The sequence below is a fragment of the Lichenostomus cassidix genome, chromosome 1Ab (assembly GCF_008360975.1).
Source record: "Lichenostomus cassidix isolate B80296 chromosome 1Ab, HeHo_3.0, whole genome shotgun sequence".
Taxonomy (NCBI): domain Eukaryota; kingdom Metazoa; phylum Chordata; class Aves; order Passeriformes; family Meliphagidae; genus Lichenostomus; species Lichenostomus cassidix.
The window spans coordinates 7646055-7670246 of NC_139481.1; the positions used below are offsets into that span (position 1 = coordinate 7646055).

The following is a 24192-nucleotide window of genomic DNA, read 5'->3' on the forward strand; positions in this document are numbered from 1 at the left end:
TGAAAGTTAACTTGAGCAGCTAATAAGAGTGGACTTCTCAGCTTGCAGGATTTTGGCACTGGAGGCAGGAGCAGTAACAAGGGGCTGTAGAGGAGGGGATGGTTTGAGGTGTCTGGCTGGCACTGTTCTTTGCAGGGAGGGTGGCAATTCACAGCTCTTGGCCCAACTGCATTCTCCTCAAGCAGTGGGAATTTGCCTGTTGGGTGAAGGAACTGCTTAGTTTATATTCCCTGGATTTTCCTTGCCATGGGTGCTTATTTGGTTAAACAGATTATATTAAGATTGGATTTCTTTGCAGTAGTTGGTGTAACCTCTGGTTATTGATCATGCATCAGAAATTCAGACAAGGACACCAAATGCTCTGGATTACAGAGACTGCCTCTCTGCTGCCCACAACATTTGTATTGGGATTTCTGTTGCAGCACAGAATGATGATGTGAAAATTTGTATCACAAATATGATAACAATATCTGTTCCTTTGGTTCCTATCCAGTGGAAATTCTCATTTTATTGTACATTTTAAGATGTGTGCTTGCATATTGTCTCATACTCCTCCTTCCCACCCTGCCCTGCTCTCAAACACACACACACACACAGAGTGCAATAATTTTAGAGTAAGAAACATAGATTTTGCTTCCTAATTTTCTGAAGAAACTAAGATGACAGTCTTGAGCACATTCAAAGGACAGGTACAAGGAAAAGAAACAACTTGTTAGAATAAGAAAATTCTTTGCTGAAATTAATACATTCACGGTTCAAATTTTTACTCTGGTGCTGAGGCAGAATATATTTCTAAAGTGTAAGGAGTGGTAAGTTGACATTAGTGCAACATTCTAATGGAATAAATAATTTAAGCTGTAATGGGTTTATTTGGTTTCTGCTGTAAGGTTGCTGTATTTCAGTATGACTGTAGTCAGTAAAATTAGTTGTTGCTTTGTCATCAGATTTTTCTTATTTGACTAGATGGAAGGAGTAGTTTGTTTTTTCCTAATACTTTCAGAGAAAGAAGGCAGAGCAGGTAAAGAGTTTTCTACAAGCTGTAAGAAAGAGGCCTCTGCTCACACAGATGTTAACAACCAAAGTTGTTTTAAATTATGTGAAAGAGGTTTTAAATGCAGAGATCATCATAACAAAACCAATGCATATTTTTTCTACATCAAGAACTATGCACGGGGGTTGTAACACTTGATTAAGGGTAGTTTTTCCTCTCTTGTGGTATTTTAAATGCTCATTTCTAGCTGAATGCTTGAATTCCCCTCTGCCAGTTTATTGGTGAAATACTAATTTTGTTGGATTGCAACAATAATATAGAGATTTTTTGCCAGTTTCTAGATGTTTGTGTTTAGCTAAAGTTTGTGTGGATAAAATGGTTGTTGGTGGTTTGTTTTTGTTTGGTTTTTTTTCATGCCAGCATGTTCCTGGAATAAAAATCCTGTTGATTTAAAATTTGAATAAATTAAAAAAAAAAAAGAAAAGACTCCCATGTGAGGAGAAAAACATAGCGGTCTAAACAGTGTAAAGACATAAATAGCATTGTGTTTATAAAAATGTGTGAAAACAATAGCTGCTAATTTCACACCCCATGGGACAAGAGAGTACGAAATGTGCTTTAGCTTTAGATAACAGAGTTGCATCCACTAGCCAAGCTGGTTTACAGAGCTTTCTCTGAGTCCCTCTGCCACTAGAGGCTCGCTAGGCCAGGTGCCAGCTGAGGTGTTAGCAAAACCTACCGATTTCAGGCTTAATCTTTTCACCTACCTTTTCTCTTCCCTTAATGTGTTCATTATTTGCTAAGCATTACTCTGTTCTTTGTCCTCTGTGGGTTTTTTTTTTTTTTGTTTCTAATGCAGCTTGCTTTGTATGGGTGAGATATGGAACAGCACCAAAATCCGGCACCCTGGAAAGCAAGGGATTTCTACCCTGTGACAAAAGAATACCGCCTTGACTTCAGAGATTGCCTAATCCCAGCTGTTCTGATAATATAATTAAGGCTGCCTAATGTCTTTAATTTTGCAACCAGTTTGTGTGAAAGGGAGAATTTGGCACTCTAAAGGCTTAAACGCTAAATAGCAATCTCAAGGCGCCTAATTAGAATTCTCTGACATTAAGCTAATTGCTGAAACTGTATTTCAGCAGCTTAACTTCTTTATTAATTTTTCTTAGGATTTTCAATGAAAATCAATTGATGAGCTGTCAGTATTTTTTTTTCCTTAAATATAATTTGCTCTTTAGTGCTCCTGTCTGAAGCAGGCTGAAAGGCCCTGGACTAACTATGAAATGCACTGAATATTATCAGTGGCATTCCATCCTTTTTCTTTAATCTCTTGCTCTTGACCTAAATAATGTGGTTATTGTGAGATACTTCTTTGCCAGACACTCAGAGCTCTTAGTCTGTGAGTGAAATTAGCAAAGTATGAGGCTTTCCAGACTGGCAAATAGTAACAAGTTGGTGTACTTGGGGTGTGACTTGACTTTATTAGTTAGAAAAGAGAAAGGATGGTGTGGCTTTGTAATCCCCATGGCATATGGAATGATGAGGTTTTTGCAGTTTTATAATCAAGAAATCAAATATGAAAATGTGTTCTGGGTGATTTTTTGAAGTGTTTAGTTAAACGTTTCAATCCTGCTCAAACCTGTTGAGATCAAATGTTTGCTGTAGTTAATTTCAAGAGTTTAGTTCTTATTTAACAAGACTATCAGGCATCTTAAAACTGCACACATTTCTTCCTCTTACTTTTTCCCTACTTTTGAAATCTTTCCCTCATAATCTTATTTCTGGGGACTCCAGCAGGTTCTCCTTCCTAATGCAATGCTTCATAAAAGTTACTTTTAGTTCTGGTGAAATCTGATTTAATTACCTGTGATGTCGCAGGTGAGTTGCAGGTGATAGATGTCTTTTGACAATGGTGGGAGAGTTTCATTTGGTAACTTTTAATGTTATTACAACCATCAGGAATGGAAAGAGGGTCTACATGCCAAGGTCAGGCCTAAAAAACCTCTCTGTCCAGAGTGGAAATAGATTTCCACTTCTGCCAAGGGTTAGCATGCAGTGTGTGTTGTCACTGGTTTTACAATTTAGTGACTGAACAGTTACGTCTTGCAGAGTAGACTGTCAAAAATAATCCAGTCTTGCTCTCCATGAAGCCACTGGGAGCATTTTGTTGCAAATCAGGATTGCAAATTGTCTTGAGTTTCCAGGTGTTATTTGTAATATTTTAATTCCTAACTGCATTTATGATGCCATGAAGTAGCTTATAATTTAAGTTAGCTGCTTTCCTGTGTCATTTGCCAAGTGCTTTGGTCAGCCCAGCTGGAGCATGTGGGTTGAGGAAAGCAAAGGAAAGCTAGTGGCACATCCCAGGAACAGAGGAATGAGTGTGGTTTACTTTCTTGTTTCCAGAAGGTAAGGAAAGGTGGGGACTATGATGGAGACACTTAAAATTCAGTTTAATTCATTTACAGAGATTAAATGGTACAGCTGACTCCAGAATGTCTTAGCTTGTGATGGATGAACACATAGTTTATTCAGCCCTACAGTGCTCTGTACACTGGGAACTACAATTTCTGGCCCTGGCAGCAGCTGCATTTTTGGTTCTTCTGACACTTGGAGCTGCTGTAGACTCGAGTCCCAGGACAGGACTGCCAGGCTTTGGAGTTTACACTGCTTGCTTGCAGAGCTAGTCATTGTGAGCCCTTAAAATGTATCATGTGATGCAGATTTAAGGGGTTTGGAAAGTTATTAGTGTCTGCAAGGAGAGGCTGAGCAAACTGCAGAAGCAAAGCAGATTGGAGAGCAAAAAAAGTCAGATCACAAACTTTGGTAGCCTTTTCTTTTTATGGCAATTTTAAGAACTAGAAGTAATTAATGTACATATACAGGAAATAATTGTCTTCAAATACAGCACTTTTGATTGGTTCTGTTCTTGGGTTGTTTTTGGGTTGTTTGTTGTTTGGTTTTTTCCCCTATTCAGCTGAGTTATGTAGCTTTGTTACTTAAACTATAGACTTTTAGGGTTGTTGGTTTGATTTTTTAAGGGAAAGCTGTGAAGAGTATTGCACTTTGCAGATAGCAGCAGTTCTAGAAAACGGTGACAGATGTTGAATCAGGTGAACTCCCTGGGGGTGTGATTGATTTTCCATAGATTGTGATTGGCAGAAAGCAGCAGGATGAAAGTGTATATGAGTAAGGAAGCTGAGATATGTATTACACTAAAAACTGGTCTTGCCTCCAAATCTTGTGTGTAATTCAGGGTTGTACATTTAGGATATTAAATCTTTAAAAGAGTTTGTGACTTTAGGGAAGAAGAAGTAAATCAGCTGGATTGTAATGTAGCAGATCAGGGAAAATAGTTGGATAGCATAGAGAGATATAGCTATGCTAAGACTTTGTGAAGGAAGGATTAAAGCAAACCAAAAAGGGATAAGTGCATTAACTTAGACCATTCTACTAAATTTCTATTATGAGATAAGTTCTCTAAAATTATACTTAACAAGACAAAAACCTTGTGGTAAAATTATCATTTGTGAAACAGAAAAGTTATATTTTAACTGACAAGAAGTATAAAGGTAAAAATATTAAGCTTGTATCTCCCCTCTCTTTCCCCATTTCCTTGCCTTGAAGAAGTATAATTTTTCCCTTAACTGTTTTTCTGTATTTCCAGCTTCTTTCCCTTCTGTTTGAAGATTTGTTCAAAAAATTTAACTCGGAGCTGAAGAAGATTGCTGACCAGGTGATCCCCAAGCAGCGTGCAGCTCAGTTTGATGTGGTGAAGCACATGAGGCAGGACCAGATCACCAATGGCATGGTCAATGCCATCTCCACAGTAAGCCTTTGTGTTCTCCTTCTAGAATGCAAAGTTTTCCCACCACAGTGAGTGATGGAAAGGTGTAAATTTATTTTTGGATGAATCTTTTGGTTTTGGTTTGAAAAGCAAATCTGTTTCCTGGTTTTTTATAGATTAAAATTGCAAAGCTCCATCACAGGCAGAACATTTGGAATTCACTGAAGAATCGATAATCATTAACCATCTTTTATTTCAAAGTGCTGTTTTAGTTTTTGAGAAGGAATGGTAGAAACAGGCAAATTTAAAATAGTGGTTGTGACTGCATATATCCAACCGACTGTCTTCTAGGTTCTACTTGACTATGTGGTTTTTTTATTATCTGGATTTAGCTAGGGTCAGGTTACATCATTTGTACAAAAGATTTTTGAAAAACAGCAGGAAAACATCATGAACAGGAGGGAAAAAACCCCCTCAACCTCAGTTTTGAGCTCTTTGAGGGCAGTGCCTTTTTATTCTGAAGTTTCTGGTATGTACAAATATTCAGCCTAGAAGTTAGTACTTCTCTGCTAATGATACTGATCTTTTTAACAGGGAAATCTGCTGCATGCCATAATATTAAAAAACCCTGATAATTACCCTTTAAATATTTGTCTTGGTTGGATTTTTGCCTGTTTCTGCCTTCTGCTGCAACAGACACTTTCATTCATGCCAGTGGACAAGAACAATAATAGCTACTAACTTTGACTTTTACCTCAGACATCTGCAAGAGCAATTTGTGAGATTGTTCCTGAAATCCAGCTAGTGGCTTGTAAAAGACTTTGAAATGCATGATTTTTAAAATAAATTAGATTAGACTGAAGTATTTTAGAGTTGGTAAAAATTGTGGAATCTAATTTTTAATCTTTGGTGCTCTTGAGAGGGCTTTTCTGCCTAGCATGAAACTGAGGTTTTTCTTTGGTTCTTGTAAACAAAATTAATTCCACATCTTGCATCCAAAACCACCAACAGTCTGTAACTTACAAATCCCAGCGTTAAAGCTTATCACTGTTTAATTTTATGAGTGCCCCAAATGTAGTTAAATCTCTACAGTGCATGTAACCAAAACAATTGACAGATTTGTTTCTGTAAATGCTAGTGCTTTCTTCTAGCCTGTGCCAGTTTTTCCATTTGGACTGACAGAGATAAATCTGCAAATATTCAGTCCATATTCAGTAAAGTCTTCATTCTTCCTCTGTCTTTGGACTTTTTTTTACTGCCACATACGCAGTTAAACACCATCTGCTCTTAAGCATTGAAAAATAATTTCTCAGGAACAATGCCCAGTGCATACTATTCAAGAGATTAAGCAAATACCATAAAAATCATTCTTGGAAATGACAATCTCCAATCTCACCAGAATGCTTCAATGATAGTCTCAAAGAGCATGAAATAACTGAGCAGATTCATAATTACACCAGTAGCATGCAAAAGAATTCAGAGCCCTACTGCATCAGCTCTGCAGGGCTGCTCAGTGATATTTGGTTGGTTTGGGGGGTTTTTCCTCTTTTTTTCCTTTTTTTTTTTTTGACAACTTTTGAAGGATTCAGTCTGTCTCTTCCAAAGCACAAAGAAATATTTTGTATGACTTCTTCAGGCAGCATTTTTGCTTCCTTTTTTCCCAGTCTTTTTGATTTCAGACTCTTCTGGGCAGCAGAGAAGAAACCACATACTAATTCAGCCTACAGATGAAATAATTTCTAGTGTGAAGAAAAACTAGTGACTTATTGTATTCTTCCACTTATATTCTCCTAACTCCTAGTCTTTAAAGAATGAAATGGTCACTGGGTGAACTCTTCCCAAGGATGTTGAGCAAATGAACAGATTTCTTTTGACTGACTTGCCACTGGGCATTATGTCTTCCCACTTTCTCTTAGAAATTTGTTATTTGATAGTCTCTCCAGTGGAGGCAAATAACAAAATCGTTTGTATGGGTGGATTTTTCTTCCTGTTGATCACTGAATGGGATTGTGCTGTTGAAAGTGTAAATAAAAAAGCCAAGCAAATCATCCTCTAAAAGGATTTTGGTGTAGCACAGCAAGTGAGCTTCAAATAATTTATCAGTACTGGTGAGCTGAGTTTGTCAGAAAGGCTACAAGAATTAGCAGAAGGAGATCCTTGGGAAAATGTTATGTTTGTAGTGGTCAGTAACAGGTGGCTGGAGTAAATAGTATTTCAGACAGAAACTTACTGTTATCTAGTGCTGAGAACTGGATATGGAGTGAATGTCACGAAGGCAAAATTTGTAGCACAAAATTTCAAGATTGTGGTAGAGATTATTAAATCTGCTTGGCATGGAAACACATTTGTGTGCTCTTAACCCCTCTGTTCTCCTGATCAAAACCACTGTGACAGTCCTGAAACACAAAACCTCTGAGATGTGCATGGATCTTGCTTTTCATACTCTGTAATCCAAAAAAAGGTTGGGTAGACCTACTCCTCCCACACACACACACTCTCAGCTGTGAGAAGATACATCAGGGTGTCTTTTTCCTCTGGATTCTAAAACCAAAAGGTTTCAAGAAAATACAGAGGGCTTTGATGTCAGACTTCTCCAGCATAAATGTCTGTTTCCTACAAAAGTAGCAAATCATGGAAAAGGCAAAACTGAAAGCTTGTGGGATCTATTGTAAAAGTGTTATATGACTCCAAAGACCTTTTTTCTTTTTTAAATACTCCACAAAAATCTACAAAACAAAGACAGAAGATCATTTAATGTAGCTAAATTTGAGCATTGATTTACCTGTGAGGATAAGATGAAGAAGAATATTTGTTTGATTGCATATGTAGTAGCAAAAGCATCCTCTCATCTGCAAGAGCAGTTCTTTTGTTTCAACTTCTCTTTAATCCTTAGTACAGATATGCTATAACTAGGACTTTATATGCAGATAGGTAGTTAGAAAGTTGATTTATGTAAATGGGCAACATCTGTTTTGCAAAGCTCCTCAGATACCATTCTGTCTAGATACTGGAAGAAGTCAAGACAAGGATGAACTGCATAATTTATATGAAACATTAATTTTATTCTACAGGGCAATTGGTCTCTGAAGAGATTCAAGATGGATCGCCAGGGTGTGACCCAAGTCTTGTCCCGCTTGTCTTACATATCTGCTCTGGGGATGATGACCAGGATCTCCTCTCAGTTTGAGAAGACAAGGAAAGTCAGTGGTCCTCGATCCCTGCAGCCATCTCAGTGGGGGATGCTCTGCCCTTCTGACACTCCTGAAGGAGAGGTGAGGAGTTTTTATTTTGCTTTCTGTGTTTCTTGTCCTGAGGAATGGAAACACTGTTTGATTCGGAGCAGGTGATCCTCCATCAGAGGAGTAATTCTGAGGTTTCTGGAGAGATAAATTATCTTCAGCCTGATAACAAAACTCAGGTGTTTCCTGACATCCTGCCTGTTTACATCCTGGTCCTCCTTACTGTATTACCTTTTTCCTCCTGCATGGACTGTCTGGAAACAGTTCTGAAATCATTTGGCTATATGAGAATGACACGAGGCCCCCATTTTTGCAGTGAACTAACTACTTGCTCTGTTTTGATGAGAGCAGAAAGAAAGGAGTCCTAAACCCCTCTCCCTTCTCGTTCTGTAATAAACATTCTGTTTTGAAATTGCAGCGTCAACCTGCAATGTTTCTGGAAACGTGTACTAGTATTTCTTTAGCCATTAGCTTGAGGAAGAAAACCATCTTTGTATGTATTTCAACCAAAGAATTGATTCTGACAGTCTTTTTGTTTTGTTTTGTTTTACTTTTTATTCTCTTTTATTTTTTTCTGAATAGAAGATACTCAGGAGAGAACTGTGAACTTTCTGGATAAGTCAATATGAGCTAGTCTTATTAAGCAGCTGAAATAAAATTGCACTGTATAAGATACTTTTCAATTTAAAATGTTAATGCTTGTGTTAGAACATACAGGATACCTGGCAAATTGATAAACAGACTGATTTTGAACTTCTGTTATGTTACTGAGTAGCTGAAGAGAGAAATACAGGGTTATACAGGGTTAGTTAATTTAAAATCTACTTCAGTGCCTATATATTTTATTAGTCTGTAAATGCTAAAACATTTTTGGTGTGATATAGAAAATTCTACCTTTTTCCCATTCAGATTTTCAGGGTAATTAATAAGTTTAATTTCTTTCACTTCATACTTCGTCATCTTTTTGTTTTTATCAGTCATAAGTACAGTTTGGGCAGAAAAAAGTCAGTGTGGCATTACTGCATAGGAAGAGATGTGATCAAATATGTTGGTTTTGGTTTTGTTTTTTCCTAGGCCTGTGGTTTGGTTAAAAACCTTGCCCTCATGACTCACATCACTACAGATATGGAAGATGGCCCAATCATCAAATTAGCCAGTAATCTTGGAGTTGAAGACGTCAACTTGCTCTGTGGTGAAGAACTTTCATACCCCAACGTGTTCCTGGTTTTTCTCAATGGTAAATTACTCCTCAGCAGCCTTGGCTCTGATTTGTTGCTGGTGGAGAGTTGGGCTTGGGAAACCTCCAGCAGTTCTTGGAGCACAGTCAGTGCAGATGCTGCTTTCCACGTGCAAATCATTTCCTCTGTAAATATTTTGATAGGGTTGGGCAAAGTAGACAGGTCAGATGATGTCAGTTGCATGAAGTTGTCTTCAGAACTCTGCCTGCAGATGTGTGTAGCTGGGAAATTAAAGCTTTCTCTAATTTCAGACCTGTTTTTAAGCCCACTTGCATAAATAGGCACAAAAATGTGTACATTCAGCTACAAGTTTGTTTGTTTTTTCAGATATTGGTCAAAGGAGGTGCCATTCATAAAGTGCTTTTAGAAAAAAATAACTTAAGTTTGTAATAAATTTACAGATTCAGATCTTCACTTACAGAAAGTATTTAGTTTTCTGTAATCCTCATATGTTTTTCTATATATTCATGCATTTTAAAGTGCCTTTAAAAACAGAAAGAAAATCTCAAAACATCAATTGTTTGTGAAGTTTAGCAATGCTATTCTCTTTAAAACTACCTTTGAATGTACCTTATCATGTACATCTTGCTTTGTACATGATTAGAAAGATGAGACTTGGAAAAGAGGCCTCTCCTCTTGGTTAGAGGGATGATGTTGCACACGTGCTTTGCATCTGCACATTTCGTGGTTCTTTCACAGCTGATCTCTTAGCACTTCTAAACCAACAGGTATTGAGGTATCAGATTTCAAAATACTGGTATTTTAAAATCCAAAACTGTGATTTCAAAATAGCCTTTTGTCAGCAGTATCCACTTCCAGTGACCATTGTGTGACATTTGTCACCATGAGTAAGTTCTCCAATTACCCTTGAATTAAACAGCAGTTGTTCCTCAGCTCTGCCTTTTCCCAGTACCAGAAAAACAACATTTGTCCAAACTGCATTCCTTTGCTCTGCTGGTCTGTAGCACTGTGTGAAAGATAAGGTTCAGTGAAACCACATGCATTCTCTTCTGTCTTGTTTTATGGTCCAGAGGGGAGTGCAGAGCCAAAATATTGGACTCTTCCTTCTGCTAACAAGCTCAGTTTGCAGTATGGAACAAGACTGTGTTCCCAAATGTCAATGAACTAGTACTGAGTGGGGCAAGCCAAGTTACTCTTCAATCCACTGTTTTGTGGGTTTAATCCATAAAAAATTTAAACTTATGGATGACTGACTTGATCCTGATTTAAACTTCTGACCTAATACGGCAGAAAATCTGTTAAGTACAAATAAAGACCTTTATATTGTCTTATAAACGCCTTAAACTATCATCCTCTGTGTTCTCCTTTAAAGTTTTCAAAATGTGACCACAGCTACTTATTTTATATATTAAGATTACTTTGGTCAGGTACTCTTTAAATGAATTTTACTGTCTTGTTTGTTCATCATGCATCAGAACACTTCAGTATGAGCTAAAGTGCCCTGCTAAGATAGCTGAGTTGAGCTAAGTACCTGAAAGAGGAATTCTGGTGCTGTTGTGAGAGATCACATATCACTCACAAATATCAGGACTTTCCAAAATTTCTGACAAGGCAGCAGGGCAATTCCTTGGTCTGTTCTTGGAAACCTTGACTCCATTCCAGTACAGGTGAAATTGCAGACCTCAGAGCTGTTAACTTGTGCACCAGCTGATGAATGGGCACCTGAGCTTCAGAAATACATCTGAAGAAAGCTGGAAGAAGCCCATTGTTTGATTTCTCAAGCTGTTTGGAAGTGTGCAGGTAGATGACTTGTGAAATTCTCACCATTTTGAATTGAGAGGAAAAAAGAGAGAATTCTTACTCATGTTAGAAAAGGAAAATTTTACAGCAACTCATTATTTGCAAGGAGCAGGAAGTATTTCTATGCATGCCACACATGATCAGAATTTGTAAACAGAGTTTTGGGTGTGCAAGGGATGCACCAGGAGGTTATTCTCTCTCTAACAGGTAACATCCTTGGTGTCATACGAGATCACCAGAAATTAGTCAACACCTTTCGGATAATGCGGCGCGCAGGTTATATCAACGAGTTTGTTTCCATCTCTACAAATCTGTCTGACAGATGTGTCTACATTTCCTCTGATGGAGGGAGATTGTGCAGGTAAACTTCTCATCAGAATTATCTCACTGCTGAACTTGCTATTAACACTGTTCTGTGCACTGGCAGTACACTGGGCTGACTTTCACAAGAACAGATTTAAGTGAATTCAGTAAGACTTGAGCATCTCTTTTCTGCTTAAAAACATTCAAAACAGACAGAGATTGGAAGAGGCAGAATGTGTTAATGAATATATAGATATTTTAGCATTGACTGGCTGTGTGCATATTCTGTGTGTACTTTAACAAAGCAGCAGTCACAACTACAGTTGGCATTCCACTTCATTCATGAATTGAATCTCAGAGCACACTGAATGCAGTTTGAGGCTCCAAAATAGTAAATGTACAAAACATCAATTAATCATTGGTCAAGAGATGCAGAGTAAGGGTGCATTCAGTGGCAGAGAAATCACTTTTGCAGTCAGGGCTAATATCTGTAGTTGGGGAGATGGCAGCAAATCTTCCAGTTTGTAAAATAAAAGCAAGGGAAATCGTGTGGATTTGCAAGAGTTTACCAAGTTTGCTTTGTGGCACCCCTCACCCTGCAATTGTTCACATATCCCTATTAATCATTTAAAAGTGCTTATTAGTCTTCTCACAGTTATTTAGACTTCAGAGGGGACTCCACAAGTATCTTGTAGCTATTTGCTGCTCTTTATAAAAGCAACTTGTCCAAATAGCAACAGCCCTTGACGTTGCATTCTTGCATGCCATCCTTTGTGTTGGTGGTTTTGTGTGCTGGGGAAGCCTTCAGAGATCCATGTGCTGTTGAAATTTATGGATTCAGCAGAGATCACCCATAATTAATGCCTGTACTTTACATCATGGAGGCAACTGCAAAATGCATCCTTGCATGTGGACATTAGAACAGAAACTGTTCATTTAGTGTTCTGTAAAATCCCTGCTGTAACCATAGTGCTTAATGCTGTTCTTAGCTTTGTAAATTGGGAAATCTCAGATCTTTTAAAGCCAGCATGAAAATCTGTGGGTAAAACTTAGAAAAGTTCAGTTTAAAGATTTAAAGGGGGGGAAAAATGGCTTGCACCGCAAAATTTAAGTCTTGATTTTTCTGGTACACTTTTAAAGTTCTTCATAGACAATATACCAGACTGAGGCCTGAATAGTTACTGCTTGTGTTTATATGGATTTATCAGTTGAAGGCAAATAAATTTTAAAAGTAGTTTATAGAATAGATTGTGCATGGGCAGGGTTCTTACTGTAAGTATAAATTGAGTTACCTGCCTAAGTATTTGCTATGACAATATTTTTAATTTTTTTTTTTTAATTTCAGGCCTTATATAATTGTCAAGAAGCAAAAACCTGCAGTTACAAACAAACATATGGAAGAACTGGCACAGGGCTACAGGTAAACAGTTCAAGTAGAGAATATTTATCTTCACCAAGTAAATACTGTGTGGAGATATTTCAGTCAGTATTTCAGAGTCTTGGAGTTAGTTAATCACAGAAATCTGCTCTCCCGTATAAATTCATAATTGCTGTACTGGAGATTTTCTGTTTAAAGTCAAATTAAGGCTGGTGGTCTTATTTTGTTACTGCTGTGAAATTTGGTGAGTGTGCAGAATAAATACATCTCACAGCCTCATCTTTCTGCAAGTGGGAGGTTTGAGGCAGTATCATCCTTCTCTTGACTGAAAAATCAAACACCTCAAAGGAGTATCAACTTGACCTCCCTAAACTAGGCACATTCAGAGTTTTTGAAAGTCCTTGCAAATTCTTAGTTTATGTATTTTAAAAAAACCCACACTTACATAAAGGCATTTAAATTTAGCTCTAATTAAATTTCACAAAACCATCATAAATACATACCTTATATTTGCCATATTTACAGTGATGATGAGTACATCTGGGAAGATTTTATTTAGTTGTTCAAATAAGTAACATTCATCTGTCAGACTGAAGCAGTGAATGGGCAACAGGATTAATTAAAAATACATTTTTCTTCAGTATGTAGTATGCAGAAGTAGAAGTATTTTCATGTAGAAGTATTTCTCTGGTTTAACTTTACATCCTACATTCCTTGAATATATGTACTAAGTATTTTATGTCTGCAGAAATATAAGGCAGTACTTCAGTGTAATTCTTAATTTATCTGCAGGAATTTTGAAGACTTCTTGCATGAAGGCCTCGTTGAATATTTGGATGTGAATGAAGAAAATGACTGTAACATTGCACTGTATGAAAATACAATCAATAAGTAAGTATGCATTCAGTAGATATGCAAACTTACAAGTAATGTTACTGTTTTCACAAGTGCACACTGCTCCCTTGCTAATGGTTGAAACTACTCCAGATGGAAGCTAAAGAAAGAAATCTGTTTGTACACATCCTAAATTATCCATGGGAAGTTAAAAAAATGGTTTAGGTTTTGGGAGATCTGTTCCTGCTACTAACTGTCAAAACCATGAAATACTTAAAGGTGTATTATTTCTTTCTCTGCATGTGGCTTTTTTTTTTTTTTTTTTTTTTTAATTCTGATAATTGGGCTGCTCATCATAAGTAACTTTATCCAGTAGGTATCCAGAAGGCAAATGGTTCCACATGTTATTTGATTATCTTAGCAAATCATGTTTGTTGTTTAGAAATTTCACTTCTGGCTGTAGAGGAACCCTGGACACCCTCCTTACAATAAATGAAGTGCTGGAATGAGACCTTCCCTTTGACTTTTGGATGTATAATAGACCCTGATAAAAATGTCTGCATCATTCTGTGAATTCTTTACCACATGTCTCAAAACCATTTTTTAGTATGTCATTTTAATTCAGAAAGGTTTCCAGATTTGTTATGTTTTCCACATACCTGAAGGACCTGGTGCTTTTCTTTTACTCTGTCTTCTGACTGATCAAAGAGCCCACATTAAAGGAAGGATTCTTTTAAATTTTTAAGTCTTCCTATCTTTTTATTCGTTTTTAATGTTTCTCTGCCAATATCCTGTAAACTGAAGGCTGCACATGAAATTATAGAAGTTATCTCCATTAAATGTTTGATTGGTGGACTTATGCAGAAAATGCTTTTTCTAAATAATCTGTCCTGGTTAAGTACTCTTAGAAGCTAATAGAAATACATCATTGGTTTCAGTGGAGCTGGGTGAGACCATCAATTATCTTTAACCTTTGCTAAATGTAATGCATTAACTCTGCTAATTAAATTGCATTGCTCCTAGCCAGGCTTTTGAAGACTTCATCACTTTAAGAAATTACTTTTGCCTGCTCTTGACTGAGTTCTGTATACATGAGCAGAGAAGAGTGCACACAATTGCTGTCATTTGTGCCAAAATTAAATAACTTCCACAAAGCACCAGAGCTGAAAAATTTCAGTTACAGGACAACTTACCCAGCTAGGAAGGTTAATAGGAGTGTATCATATGAAATCACTGTTTAGTCCAAAAGAGGAGGAGACAGTGAGCTTCCAGTGGATCAGTGTGAGGAAACAACTCCACAACAACTGCCCGGAAGTTGGGAAGATTCTTGAATTATCCATCAACTTGGTTTGAGTTTAGCTTCAATGCCAGCAGTGGCAAGCAGTGCCATAAGTATCTGAGCTTGCATCGTCTGAGCACATTGCTCTGTGTGTTTGGTGATGATATTTCCTACATCCTGGATCACTGATTTGTGTGTGATTTCCCCATATGATCATCTTGCATTTTAAATGGTGTGACCATGTTGGCAGAACTTGTTCTGGTAATGCAACTGATAAAATCCACTAAAGTATCCCACTAACATTCCTGCTCTTGTAATAAAGGCTTCTTTTAGCTACAGGATCCTCTCTTTGCCTTTCCCATCCAATTAGGGGTTTTCCTTGGAGGACCTGACTCTAATGCGTTCAGTTTCTTCCTTACACATTTGTAACTCTGCTTTTCAAACTCACCAGGTTACCTTCCTTTCTTGGGGTGGTTCCAGCAGTGGCATTTTTGACCTACAGAAGTTGAACTGCCCTGTGAAGGTTGAAGGTCTCCCATTAGCACTGTAAAACACTTCATAAGCTATTAGGATCTGTGTAGGTTGCACCATTTGGTCAAAACAGGATTGACCTCAGTGGAAGAAGACTTGTGTTGAATACCCTATATGCAAAGGTGTATCCAGTTCCATGCACTCAGACCCTCTGAAGAAATTTGCAAATTCACTATCAGTAAGTCTTGAGCCTTTGGTTTTATTGTTTGAAAAGTGTCAGCAGTTCTGTGAAGTTCTGAAGAAGGAGGGATCAATCTCTGCTTGAATCAATCTCTACCATCAGTGTTTTCTGAACACAGGCTTTAGTTAACATAGCTGCTTTTTATCAAGTGGAGAAAAATAGTGGCTGTCCTCTGGTCAGCAGGTGATTTTTAGGTTGCTCAGGCATATTTGTGATTTATAAAGATTTCTAGGACTGATAGCTTCATTGGCTTACTCCTCGGGATTTCCACTTCTTTTTTCTAGCTTTCAGATTTCATTATTCTTCCAGTAGTGCATATATTGTTTATGTAATTTCCTGCTGGCACTTGTCTTCACTCTGTGTGTTCTTGTGGGTAATTCCTTAGCCTTTGTGAGCTTATGGTGCTTGGCTGTCTTTTGAGTGTTCCCATAATAAAGACTTTTTCAGTCACTTCCTTGGCAAGGTCCTAAAGTTTAGTAATCAAATTAATTTGTTTAAATAATTAAAAGAAAGTCTTCCAAAAGACTTCCAAGAGAAGTCAAACATTAAAGATGGGATTTTCAGAATGCATTGGGTTTAGAAGTCTGGGAGAAGCAATGTCTGCCTAAACCAAAGCTCTGTGTAATAAATCCAGGACATGAAATGTAGGCTTTGAATAGGTTTAGTTACAATTATCTGTGTTTCATAATTCACCATTTCCTAATTACTTATCTTGATTTAAATTCATATCTGCTCCAGCCAAGCTTTATTGTGCACTTCATCCTTAGTTATTAGTCTCTCCACTTGCATCCCAATTCATGCTATGATTTGTCTTTATTGAGCATGGACTTTCTCTTGTGAATGCCAGGTACAACAAATTGTCTCTCACAGTCTTTGCTCCTTTTCCCTGTTTTTTTACTTCTCATCAATACTGTCTTTTACCAGCATAATCACTTCCAAAATGTTTGCAGAGCTTTTGAAATAGTGTTGTATTATGTCATGTATCTATGGCACTGGATCCAGTTTGGAGACAGATGTTTTCTCTTTAACTGATGGAGCTGACCTTGGAAAACTAAAATAGTTCTTTTAATACCTGAATCTGTCTTGTTCTTCCTTCTTCCATCTCCCCAGTGGATTTCTGGATCTCTGAGATTAGCAATTTGATGCAGAGGGCTCTCATTACATGAGAAGACATTCCTTAAGGCTTTTTGGGTCTTACTGTATAAACTGATATTTTATAGTCTTACTGAGCTCCCTCAGGTTATCTTTATCTGGAGCCTTTTCCTCCATTATGGAATTTCATAAACCCTGATTTATTTCTCCTTTATTTCTTTTCATGTGGAAACACTTAAAGCCAAAAGAAAGTTGTTGGGGTTTTGTAATAAAAATAAAAATCCTGTAGTGAATCCATTTTTTGAGGTCCTACTGACTTACATTCTCCTGAGCAGAACTGAATTTGAAGTGTTACAAGATACTGCTAAATTAAATAAATTCTACTGAAGTTGTTTGTTCACAAGCCTGCTGTAATTGGTCTTTCTTTTCAGAGATACAACCCATTTGGAGATTGAACCTTTCACACTTCTGGGTGTCTGTGCTGGGCTGATTCCATATCCTCACCACAACCAATCCCCAAGAAACACCTACCAGTGTGCCATGGGGAAACAAGCCATGGGTAAGAGTTCATTTTTTATTCCTCTCTCAAGTGTTACGTCGTTTTTGGAGCTATGGAGCAGAAGTGACAAACAGGGAAATTCTTTCTTTCTTGGTTCACATAAAAGCTTTGCTAGGAAGAGTAAAAGAGCACTTCTTTTGCTTTGAGAAAAAAGGAATTTAGCTCTGAAGTTTGGAACTATTAATGTGAAAAAAGTACCAGTCAGTTTCACTTAACAAAAACCATATATGCAGTTCTTAACACTTAAAAGAAAATTTGAATAAACTGGGACACTTTTGCTTTTTCTGTTGGCTTTTTTTTTGTAATCACCATGACTTTCAAGTTTTCAGCAATATCTGCAGGATTGGCAGAGTGGGGTTTTTTTTTCTCTTTATGCTGCAGTGTGCTGTGTTTCCAGACAAAAAAGAGTTAAAAAGTGTTCTCACAAAGAGAGGCAGAGCACAGATTGAGGAGCATTTCCTTGACTGGTAAAGTGTCCTAAAAATAAATATATTAATAGTTAACTCTGAATCAGAGAATAAGGAGGATCAAGTGTGAAAGAGAGTGGTTAGTCATTTGAACACTTTCCATAGCCATAGTTTAGATCTTGGGCTTTTGGTGAAGTGGGCAAGTAATGCCTCAGCAAAATGACTGTAACAAAATTAATTTTCTGATCACTTCCTATTTCATTTGACAGTGTCATTTCTGATCATTAAAACCCAGTCATTTAACACATTTACTGTTGGGGGTAATTGACAGCAGTTAAGTTCTAATCCTTTCTTTAATGCTTAGTTAAAGCAGCATTAAAGCCTCCAAGACTGTGGCCTGTGCTGAAGGCAGAGGATCTGAGCAGTTGTTCCTCAGTTCAGCTGCATTCAGGCTGCTGCTCCACATGCAATTTTCATGCCTTGGATTGATGCCTTGCTTGCAGGTTGGGAGCTACAGCAGCACAACTCTGTGTCATGAAGAAACTGCCACTTCAGATAGCTTTACTGAACCGTTTATTTTGTGCTGTGTGCTCAAAGCTGAAACACTGCACCTTTTGTGAGACTTCTGCAGCAGAATTAATAGCAAAGAACTGCCTTATGCTGAACTGTCATGCTGAATGCATCAAAACAGCAGAAAATAGCAAGATGCATGTCCTCTAGTTAAATTTTTAAAAAGTGCTGGGTGGGTGGAAAGAGGAGCAATGCAATCTTTTTCCTTACAGTTCTCTCCCATCCCATTATCTTTCCCCCACCCCTGAGTCTCTATTTTATGACTATTAGTCTCAGAAGGTTTGGTTAGTTACCACACACAGTTAAGCAGGATCAGTGTGTACAGAAAGCCAATTCAGTATCTGTGGAGTTCTTTTGTAGTTTTCTGTGTGAAGGTTTTTTTCCCGTTTTGTTTTGAGTGTCATTTGCAATTCATTGTCTGTGTTTTCTGAGGTTGGTGTATTCAGCTGCTTTGACCCTAGGTCTTGCACATTTAGCTCCTTGGATACAATCCTCTGACGTTCCTGCTGACGCTAGGAACACAAAAGCCATTGAATATCTTGAGCAGTAAAAAAAGCCTTTGTTTCAGTTTGTTATGGCAAAACACCTGACTCAAAGAATAAGCAGCTAGATAAAAGTAAATTTTAAAAGTTGGCACATGACTTGAGCTATAATTTGCTCTCTCTGAAGTATCTGCAAACACCTGAAGCTTTTTGTGATAATTGCTTAAAAAAAAAGCCACCATAAGTGGCAACTATGTAGGGGCAGAGACGATTTTTCATTACACTTGTTGGTTAAATGAGACCTAGAGGATGTTCCTGAAACATTGCACAGACTTTTTCTGTTTATTTTTGTGAAGAGATGTGATGCAGTGCTTCAAACCCCAACCTTTCAGTACCCATCCACCTTCTGTGCTTCCTTTCCCCACACTGAAATTGCAGAGCAGTGCAGCACTGCCATGGGCAAAGTCTCATGTCCAAGTGCTCTGTGTCACTCTGTGACTGTCCAAAGCTGGGGCAGTGGAGGGAGCCTTGTGCTTGTCAGCACTGACCCACCCCCTCTGACCACATCACAGGGCTGTGCCAGCAGCTTTGGACAGCCTTTGCTTTTTAGAGTCTATTTTTTAAGCAACATCAAGCTCAGGAAAGGTGTGAAAGCACAAGTAAATGGAGAGAGCTTGCAATGAGGTCTGTAATCCAATGCCCCTGACACTGTTAGGTCCTAAAATTCTGTTTCTTCAGGATAGCATTGCATGTTGTGAAAAACACCTCCCTTTCATGGGTGGATGAGTCCTCTTGTTGGAGGACTAGGGCTGCACTTAGTGACCAAACTGGATTTCAGTAAAATCAGATTGAAATGAAATCCCTCACTTTTGGCTTAGATAATTTGCCATATGCTGCAGGTTGGGCTGTAAGGCTGAGAGGAAGTTAGGTAGCAAATAGAACAGCAGCTGCAAGGACCTCAGCTGAACGTTGACATTTCAGTGCAGGGTTAACAGTTGTAGCTTAAAATCTCCAAAGTATTTAAGATGAAAATACAAGAGTCTGTACTGTTTGCAGTTCATGGTTGGTAAAATAATGCTTAAAAGGATCAAAGGCTTCTGCAGTTAGAGACACTGTCCTAAACTGAGCTTTTTAATTCCATTAAGACATAGAAAATCAGTAATTTTTACACATTGTACCTTTGTGACTGTGTAAAAGCCTAATAGGAGGAGTGAAAATATATGTTTTCCTGCCAGTAATCCACCATATTGCACATGCAATGTGCTGCTGTGCCAGGGCTGGTGTGAGTACACAAAGCAAGCTGTACACTCACAGCCCAACTGGGCTCTGCACTTTCTACCCAAATGACATAACACAGGCCTTGGCTAAGGGAAGGAGAGCTTGGGTGCTGATTATTACTTTAATCTCTGAAAAAAGGAAGTATTTGAGGGGACAGAGGTGGGTGGGTGAGAGCTCTGTTGTAGAAGCTTATGATGAAGGAACAATTTTGATACTACACGAAAAAACCCCTTAGTGTATCATATACATTCTGCTTTGCTTCTGTGAAGTAGCAAAGCCCTTTATCTACTGCTTTACCTTGTACTGTAGCCAGCTGAACGTGTTAAAATTGAGTTGAGGAGATAAATACACTTCAAGGAACTGAGTGTTGGGGCTTTTTGACAGTTATGAAAGCTGTGGTGGACTGAGCCACAGTCCTCCCAGAATTGGTACAGCTAGCGTAGAGGCAGAGAATCTAAACAAACCTCCAAGCAAAGCCAGCTGTTGCTGGCCATCACAGCTGGATCTGGGTGTGTTGTGGCCACAGCTCTGTTCTGCCCCTGCTCTTTGAGGAATGTTTGTGCTCTGCAGCACAATCTCCTTTGGACACCTCTGCTCTCCCTGCCAGCAGATACAGAAGTGCAGAAATGAACCAAACTACTTCCCCCTCAATTTACCCATCATCTTTTTAACCCACTCCTTAATCTTTCTGCTGTGAAAGAGTATTTCTGATACTTAACACCCAGATCACTTCATGCCTGTACTGTGACAATCTGTCTGAGCTGCAGCTCCCTCCACAAGGTTTACTGCAGCATTTAAAAACTGTACTTCTTCCTCTCTTGCTTTGTGCTCATATGTAAAAGGATAGAATCATAGAAAATCCATGGTGAAACCAGGGGAAATACAGAATTACAGCAATTCTTTTCTTGGCGCATGCAGTAATAGCCCTTTTGGCTCAAGTAGATTGATTTCTGTATCCTTGTTAATTTTGATTGTGCAGTTTAATGTTGTAGTAAGTGATACGCCAGAGAGTTGGATTAATGCTTATTTTAGCTGGCTGTTTGTTCTGGTGAGTTCTCAAAACTTTTGGCATCAGAATAACAATGCCTCATTTATGCTACATATCAGTAGATAGTGTTTTTGTAGTGATTATTTCACATTAAAGAATACTCAAATGATACTTAAAAAAAAAAAAAAGCCTGTCAGGAAATGGAAAGAAAGGCAAGAATGCACACGTGCATTCACAATATATCAAGTACTGAGAAAAGCAAGAAAATTATCTTTGTTGTATCCAGGTCAACCTTGTGTGTTTTGCTTTAACCAGGGCTAATTACCAATGAAAAAAAATTGGTCCTTGCTGTTGGGATAATTATAAATGCAAGTCATTGTGAGCAGCGTTTGTTATGGTGAACTGTAATTATACTTTACTTTTGCTTGGTTGTTTGGCTGGAGCAAACAAGGGCTCTGTTCTTTCAGAGAGAAAACAGAAATAAAGCTAGTGACTTCCTTCATTGCACTGCCCACACAGAGGGTTCATCCCAACACTCCAGTCTGCAGAAGAAAGCTGCTGCTTTATTTTAAATAAGCAGATTGTGGTTTAAGGCTGTGGTTTGTTAGCCCAGTGAGAAAACATTATTTGTATAACCATTAATTCCTAGCAATTAGAAATAATATTGCTGATACATGGCATGCTTTTTGGCTAATTTATTTCAGTTGTGCTGTTGAATCACTAACCAGTTTCTTTCCTGCTCGCATATCTGTCATTGATATATATGTATGTTTTCCATTTGATAGAGCATTCAGCTCCTGAAGAATAGCCTGAATACAGTTTATTATTGAGGCTCAAAATCTCAGTAATCTCAGTCACTGAAGGCTCCTGGACAGCAGCAGTTCTGTTAGGCTTATCTGAACCTCTGATGAAAATGCCAGTTTTGAAATTCATGAAACATCTGAAGAGAAATCATTTGCATTACCTGAAATATCATACCTGAAAAAGTGTCAGCTGAAATCCTTGATATACAGGGGAATTCCTCAGATTGTTGCTGGGGTGTAAAGGACATCCTTAAGGTGCAAAAGATATATAAAATTGGTGCTTCAGACCTCATCCTGTCTTAGCATCCCTAACCAGTGAACCATAGCAGGTTCAGCATATAAGCATCTCAGAGGAGAAAAAAATTGCAGAGACTTTAATTTTGAAAGTTAAGTTTGGCATGATTTTCTCTTGAAAAGATTTCTTTCAACATCAGGAAGATGTACCTATCTGTAAAACATTTAAGCTGAGCTTCCCTGCAGACAGCCTATCCTGAAAGCACACAAATCATTCATTCTAGATGCAGAGGGGGAAAATGGCCTAAACCACTTAAGTTTTTAATTTGGAATTACATTTTCCTATCTGTATGCTGGGAGAACCAGGAGGTTTGAGTCAAAAGTACAATGGGAACAATGTCTAACCGAATTTTAAGAGATTATCAGAAATAGGTAGGGCCTTGCAGGGTGTGACTGCAAAGGTGTTCAGTGTTGAGGAATCCAGGCATTCCCAGCTTGTCTTACTGGAGACAAAAAATACTGTTCAAGGGTGATTCATCTCCTTATCCAAGAAAAAGACAGGAAAGCAACTGCTGAAAAGTAAAAGACAAGTAAAGCCTGTCAACTCTACCAGGTTTTTCTTGTCATTTGAAAATGCTGTGCCCATGTAATTTAATCTACTTTCCAGAACCAGGGAAAGTCCAGACCAGGCACAGTTCATTTTCAGACAGCAGCTGTTGAGCACTCTCTCCATTCTAGTCCTTGGGAAGGGCAGAGCTGGTGTGGTTCAGGAGAGAGAGCTCAGTGTAACCAAGGACAGGATAGATCTTTGGAAATGCCTGGGTTTAGAGTTGGATTTTCTAGCCATTTTATGTAAATGGGAATTGCAAGGAGATGCATGTAAGATGTGAGTTTGACCTCCCCAGTGGGCAGATCTGTGTTCAGATGTGTTTTCTGGCCATGTGAAGTCTTCGTTACACACTGACTGCTTGGACCTTTCCAAGAAAGCAGGTAGACTCTGAAATTGCAGGAGAAAATGAAAAGGTTTTGAAAGACTTACATTCTAAGCACAAGTACTGCGGAATATTTACCACTTAAAACTTTAAAATGTTAACTTTTCAGGCTGTAATTTCTTAATTGCTTAGAGACATAGCATAGTCCTGGTACAGCAAACTCCAATAACATATGATTGCCTTAACTTTTGTTCTGCTACACAACGGTTTATGTTTCCCTGCTGGGTGTTAATTATTTTTTCCTCAGATTTCAGGAGACACTTTGGCATTCTGATGGGACAGGGCCAAAAATTTCAGTCTCAAGCTGGGAGGTCTATACAAAGGGTTGAATTCTGAACTGTAAATTTAAAATTAATTTCATGTAAAAAGACAAATATATTATGAGTGGATTTCTACTGTAGTCTTTCTATCCATGATGCTTCTAGTTTCAGGAAATAAATCAGTCTTGGCTGCTGCTAGTGGTATGCTTTGTTAATGTATTGTCACATTCTAACACAGGCTGCTGTTGAACTAATTATTGCCCAAACAAGGAAGGAAATACAATGTTGAAGATGAAGAGCTTGATCTACAGTTTCTCTTGAACTCATTGATAGTTTTTCTGTTGATTCTCGTGAAATTTTGGATCAAGTCTCTGAAACACACGTTGAACTCCACAGAAAAACCCAAATCCAGTGGCTATGAGAACAATAAAAGTAAACTTCATACTTGCAGGGTCCAGTATTGTGATTAAAAAAACACATCTTGTTTGCATTCAGTCAAATGGCTTTTATTTCTTTTGTTGTTGTTCTTTTTATATTGATGCTTAGGTTTTCCCTGTTCAAGACAAAATAAATAATTCTTTCTTGAAGCTTAAATTAAGAAACTACTTATATAATTATGTAAATATAATAATGTAAATTTGTTTTGGTTTGGACTCTTTTATTATCTTTTTTTCTATGTGATTTTAGTTAATTTGCATTTTGGCAATTTTTTAGCCAAACCATTTCTAGAAAACTCTCTAATGTTCACTGCTTCTGCTTTTCTTTTCCATGCAGGTACTATTGGATACAATCAAAGAAACAGGATAGATACTCTGATGTATCTCCTAGCCTATCCACAAAAGCCAATGGTAAAGACAAAAACAATAGAACTGATAGATTTTGAGAAACTTCCTGCTGGACAGAATGCCACAGTGGCTGTGATGAGCTACAGTGGCTACGATATTGAAGATGCTCTTGTCTTAAATAAAGCCTCTTTGGACAGAGGTAAGATCCATCAACTCT

The 24192-nt window shown here is 38.0% G+C and overlaps 1 protein-coding gene across 2 annotated transcripts in view; it reads left to right on the plus strand.

Annotated features, from left to right (window-relative positions):
- POLR3B (RNA polymerase III subunit B) overlaps positions 1-24192 on the plus strand; it is a 71839-nt gene that overhangs the window by 19484 nt on the left and 28163 nt on the right. For both annotated transcript variants that reach the window (XM_085049675.1, XM_085049676.1), the window contains exons 13-20: positions 4662-4823; positions 7853-8053; positions 9095-9257; positions 11227-11380; positions 12668-12742; positions 13493-13591; positions 17049-17176; positions 23965-24174. In XM_085049675.1, coding sequence (XP_084905801.1) covers positions 4662-4823; positions 7853-8053; positions 9095-9257; positions 11227-11380; positions 12668-12742; positions 13493-13591; positions 17049-17176; positions 23965-24174 — 1192 coding nt within the window. The remainder of the gene's footprint in view (positions 1-4661; positions 4824-7852; positions 8054-9094; positions 9258-11226; positions 11381-12667; positions 12743-13492; positions 13592-17048; positions 17177-23964; positions 24175-24192) is intronic.